Genomic DNA, 5,517 nt, shown 5'->3' on the forward strand with positions numbered 1-5,517 from the left:
TTTTTTTTTCCTAATTTTCTGTTTAGATCATTGGATTTCTTCTTTTCCAAGCAAATTCGCCAGAATTTATGGTTGTTCTACACTCGTTCTGGTTTCATTCTGGTTGCGTAGCAGATTAGATCGATGGAGGTTTCTTCATCATCTCCGTTCGTGACGTGCGACTTAAGGTATAGACCAGGTGGTATTTTTGTAATTTTTTTAATGTGGCTGTATAAATGTTGATTGGGCCGGCCCATAGTAATATTGTAATATTTTACCCTTTTTGGAATTTTCCTGTTTTTTTCTCTTTTTATAAATATATTTTCAAATGTGTACATTTTTAAAATTGTATTTTTTTTTGCACATTTTTTGTAATATAACACTAATAAGAAAACCCCTTTTGTAAAACGATCTGCAAGGTTGACTCATTGCTTGGCAATAGACTCTTGTTTCTTTATTCAGTTGGAGGACTAATAGATCATTTTTATTTTAAAAAAAATAATTATTATAGCTCCTTATAAAAAATAAAATATAGTTTGTATTTTATTTTAATTATATAGCAAAAAAAAATTATACATTCACACAGTTGTAAACACTAGTATATATGTATATATCAGTTTCAATACGTTCAAAAAGTTATTCCAATTCTAATTCTACATTGCTTGTTGGGGGAGCAGGTGAAGAGACGATTTGAAAGCGGAAAGAACCTTCGACGTTGGCCGAACTACAAATTCAAAATCAACAAGTCTAAATCAAAATAATATTTATATATACTTTTTAAATCAATTGCAATCCCAATTTCATTCTTCTGAAAACCCTAATTCTCCATCTTCAACATCTGCATTAGGGTTTCCTTTCAGTCTCCCAAAACCAATCACAGCCATGGAAGATAACTGTGCCGTCTGCGCTGACACTCTCGAGTGGGTTGCCTATGGGCCCTGTGGACATCGGGAGGTTTGCTCCACCTGCGTTGTTCGCCTCCGCATCGTATGCGAGGATCGCCGCTGCTGCATCTGCAAGAACGAGTCCGATGTCGTTTTTGTCACTAAGGTCAGGCTTTACAAATATTTATTAATAGAGATCGATTTCCCATGCTTTGAAGATCAATTCGATTTCTTTACTTTTGTTCTAATCATTGCAGTTTCAAATCTTTTTTGTGGATCGAACTTTTTTATTATGCTACTAATGAATTCCTTTGTTGAAGCGTCTGACTAAAATTTTGTGCTTCTGCCGGTCTTTCAGGCTTTGGGAGACTATACTACGATGATTAACGACTTCTCGCTATTGCCATCGGAAGTAAGGGAGGGTCGTATGGGTCCATACTGGTACCATGAGGACACGCAAGCGTTTTTTGATGATGCTGATCACTACAAGATGATTAGAGCAATGTGCAAGCTTTCATGCAGCGTATGTGATAAGATGGAGGAACAGTTAAACGATGTTTCAAAGCGTCGCCGTGCAAGGTTTCGTAGTATTGAACAGCTGAAGGGTCATTTGTTCCATAAGCATAGGCTGTCTATGTGCAATTTATGCTTGGAAGGAAGGAAGGTATATATATTTTTTTTCTCTTAAACGGCTTCTTATGTCTTTATAAAAATGTCCGAGTAACGTTTTATTCCCTTCTGTGCATATTGATTATCAAGAATTTGTGTGTTGATGAGTTTTATATATTTACTTACAGGCGTTTATTTGCGAACAAAAACTATATACTAGGGAACAACTGAAACAACATACAAGCACTGGTGACTCTGAAGTGGATGGAACTGAGAGTGAAAGAGGTGGATTTTCTGGGCATCCTCCGTGTGATTTCTGCAAAACTCCATTTTATGGGAACAATGAGCTTTACTCCCATATGTCTACTGAGCACTTTCAATGCCATATATGTAAAAGGTAAAACATAATTTATTTTTAAGTATTTCTGCCGATCCGGGGGTATGACATGAACTTAAGTTTAACAGAGGTAATATTTAAACCTGTTTAATGCAGACAGCATCCTGAAAATGACGACTATTACAAGAATTATGATGACTTGGAGGCAAGTATTTGTTGTCACTGCATTGTTTATTCATTTTAAATATCTTTGTTAACTTAGTGGATCACTTTGTAACAGATGCACTTCCGTCATTCCCATTTTCTATGTGAAGATGAAGCTTGTCTTGCAAAAAAATTTATAGTCTTTCAGTCTGAAGCTGAAATGAAGGTGACTTTTCTAAGAGCATGGGAGTGATGTATCTTTTTATTTTAAGGTTTATGCAGTTCTTGCTTCTTGTTCCTTAATGCTTTTCTTCCCTGTTTTTTCACAGAGGCACAATACTGTTGAACATGGAGGGCGTATGTCTCGTTCTAAGCGTAACGCTGCTCTACAGGTATGTACAATATTTTTAATGTGTTTTCAATCATATTTGGTATTTTTTTTTTTGTGTTTGTAAATCACTTGTTACTACCGAGGCTCTTCCAGGTTTTTGTGCATTTGTTTTTTCTATATCAGCTCAGTTTTCATAGTCTAAATTTGGGTTTTATGTCCTATTTGGAAACTGTAACAGATACCAACGAGTTTTAGATATCGACAAAATAGCGAACAAGATCACCGCAGAGGAGGAGGAAGAGGAAGAGGAAGGGGATTTGGCAGAGGAAGGATGTTTCGTCGTGATTTTTCAGATGAACAACTTTCTTTGGCCATTGAGGCAAGTCTGGAGACATCTATAACAGAAAGCAGCACATTAGATGATCCAACATTGTCCAGTGGGCAAGCTGCCACTGGTATTGGAGATGCAAGTGATATAGACTCAATCATTCAGCCATTTGAATCATTAGAAGCTGCTGATTCTGAAAAATCATATCGATATCTTCAAGCATTGGGGCAGCACTCCTTAATAAAACCATTGGAAGAATCTGCATTTCCTCCTCTGTCAACAGCACCTGGAACCAGTCAATCTAAACCCAACTCAGATGGTTTACCAAATAAGACTATGGCATCTCATCTACGGCGTCAAAGCAACCACAAAGTGACTGTTCTCAATTCAGGCCAAGCTTGGCCAGCAGCTAATCGTGGACCTCAAGTACCGCCTAATAATTCATCTCAAGCATGGCCTATAATGAATACTACGGGAAACTCGGTTAGTTTTAGCCAGAACAAGATGTCCACCAGTAATGCACCTGGTCCATCAACTTATGCAAATTCCGCCCAAACTCGATCCACTGCAGGTCATGGACTGCATTCAACTAGTTCAACGAGGGATGCAGGTAACCTTGGTAGGATCAGTCACTCTTCTGCTCCTAATCTGGTTCAGAATGGGTCTACTGAGCCTTCTAGTTCCATTTCAGATTTTCCTCCAATTTCTGCAGCTGCACATACTCGTAAATTGCCAACAAGTACCCAGCCGATACAGATATCAGAGAAAGTTAACATTGCAAATAAGTCTTTAGTGGAAAAGATTCGGAGTGCTCTTGAGTATGATGAAGACAAGTATGCTATGTTTAAGGAAATATCTGGACAGTATCGGCAGGGTTTAATGGACTCAGATTTATACATTAGTTATGTAGCGCAATTTGGCCTGTTGGATCTTGTCCTTGATTTAGCTAGGTTGTGTCCCGATGCACATAAACAGAAAGAGCTTATTGAGGCCTACAATGCTAGTGTTCGAAGCAATATTAAGGGCGGGAATCATATGGCTTCTGGTGGAAATGGGCGCATGAAAGAGAGTAACAGTTCTAATAAAGGTAAAGGAAAGTGTTTAGACAATGAAGATAATTCAAAATCTACAATAGCGGATGACTTTATAAACACTGTGAGGAAACTTCAAAGTAACGACAAGCCTTTAGAGGAGCATGTAGAGGTGTTATCAAAAGATGGGTATCGTGCTGCCAAAGGCAAATCAAAACTGACAAACAATGACCAACAGGAGGAATTCTTAAATAATAATAAAAAATCAGAGGAATTGAAGGATCTGGTATCAACTGGTACTGGAAAATCAGAGGATGTAAGTGGGAGTAAGCAACGCAAGAAAACTTCGAAATTCCTCAGAGTTAGGCTCGGTGATGGTTCAGCGGCGGCACTTTTGGATCTGAATAAATCTGATCAAGGCCCAGCAGAAGAGGCGTTGGTTGGGAACAACAACTCTGGTCGTGGGTTGCCTGTTCGTGGTGTTTGGCGAAATGGAGGCCAAAAGCTGTTTCCTTAGCTTTTTTCAGATGAAAGAGAAATCTTAGAAAAGAAATAGTTTAGTTCTGCTGTTGATCTTTTGAAAGTGGCAGGGGTGGATCTTCACCTGATCTATGGGGTCAGTTGTATCTAGGTTGATTTCAGTCAGTTTGACCTCTTGCACGAGGCCTTTGTGTGGCGTAGTAAATTTGTTATTTTTTTGGGTTGGGGAACAGGTTTTTGCTTAAATACGGGTTACTGTTGTACTTGACCAGCCTTTTGTCATTAATAACTGTTTATATGATACTTTCTAATGAGAATACATTACTGTTAAATGTTTTGAATTAATCTCTACTTAAAGTTGTCGATTGGTATATGATTGGCTGATCAGAACCTGCGCATACATTACAGATAATTTTATATATTAATTAAATTCACCTTCAAATAAAATTTAATTTAAATATACTTCTTTTTACGAGTATTGTACTCAAATTGTAGGTTTGTGGGAAAGTAGGGACAATTTTAATTAGAGAATAATGAAAATTATTATCATGAAGTGATAGAAGTAAAATTGGTAGAATGATAAAAAAAAAGAGGTAAACATAATAGATTTTTAAAGAGAGTAAAAATTAAAGGCATCAAATCAAAAGAAGTATATAGTGTAATTTTCTCTTTATTATTTGTAAGTTTTATTATGGAATTAAGCATATATAATATTTGTGCAAATTTAAATTTTAAACTCATATTTTTATGAATTTTTCAATATAGATAAAAATTGGCTTTAGCTCTCTGAGCGATAGTCGACTGGACTAAGAATGATGACTAACTTGTAGTTATTATTGGGATTAATGGTTGTAGGTAATCAATCAAGAGAAGTGGATGGTAATGTAGAAGAGGAATAAGGAGGCGGTTGCATTATTTAGAGGAAGATCAGTAGTGGATAGAATCATTTCCAAGCAAGAAATGAAGAAATACCAGTTTATATTGATCTTCAATTGATTATGGAAAGGAATCTCAGATTAGGATGTTAAGGTTTTTGAAGAAGACGAAGACAGTTCATATGTTGGGATTGTTGGGTTTTATGCCCTAAATAAAACTCATTTCAATATAATCAGATTTACTTATTAATATAGATCAGAAATAACATTTAATGTTGCATGGTTCACATGATTTATTTCATGATTATATGTACATAATGTATAAATTCATCTGAAACCCTTTTCACATACTTGATCCTGTTTATTGTGCCGTCAACACATTGGAAAGTAAACATGACTATGTGAATAAAGTTTCCTAGATTTATCAGACACAGGGTTTTACTGATATGATAATCTACAACAGAGTTTACTTGCATTTGGAGAAGTGCTATGTTCTTTCCAGAGCATTGGTTAAAGTAA

General features: G+C 36.3%; 1 protein-coding gene across 1 annotated transcript; it reads left to right on the top strand.

The window, feature by feature from the left end:
• Window positions 1-574: 574 nt before the first annotated feature.
• Window positions 575-4,468, top strand: LOC115696980 (uncharacterized). The gene is made up of 7 exons (XM_030623875.2): window positions 575-1,029; window positions 1,222-1,527; window positions 1,661-1,869; window positions 1,966-2,014; window positions 2,090-2,179; window positions 2,283-2,345; window positions 2,523-4,468. Exons 1-7 carry the CDS (start codon window positions 862-864, stop codon window positions 4,158-4,160), a joined length of 2,523 nt encoding a protein of 840 aa, XP_030479735.1. The 5' UTR covers window positions 575-861; the 3' UTR covers window positions 4,161-4,468.
• The last annotated feature ends 1,049 nt before the right edge of the window (window positions 4,469-5,517 follow it).

The sequence above is a fragment of the Cannabis sativa genome, chromosome 7, assembly GCF_029168945.1.
Source record: "Cannabis sativa cultivar Pink pepper isolate KNU-18-1 chromosome 7, ASM2916894v1, whole genome shotgun sequence".
NCBI classification, from domain to species: Eukaryota; Viridiplantae; Streptophyta; class Magnoliopsida; order Rosales; family Cannabaceae; genus Cannabis; species Cannabis sativa.

Excerpts from the sequence above, each read along its gene's own strand:
- LOC115696980 (XM_030623875.2), top strand. The coding sequence starts at position 862 with ATGGAAGATAACTGTGCCGTCTGCGCTGACACTCTCGAGTGGGTTGCC. Across the intron at positions 1,528-1,660 it reads TATGCTTGGAAGGAAGGAAG|GCGTTTATTTGCGAACAAAA; the intron begins GTATATATATTT and ends ATTTACTTACAG. Across the intron at positions 2,015-2,089 it reads AGAATTATGATGACTTGGAG|ATGCACTTCCGTCATTCCCA; the intron begins GCAAGTATTTGT and ends ACTTTGTAACAG.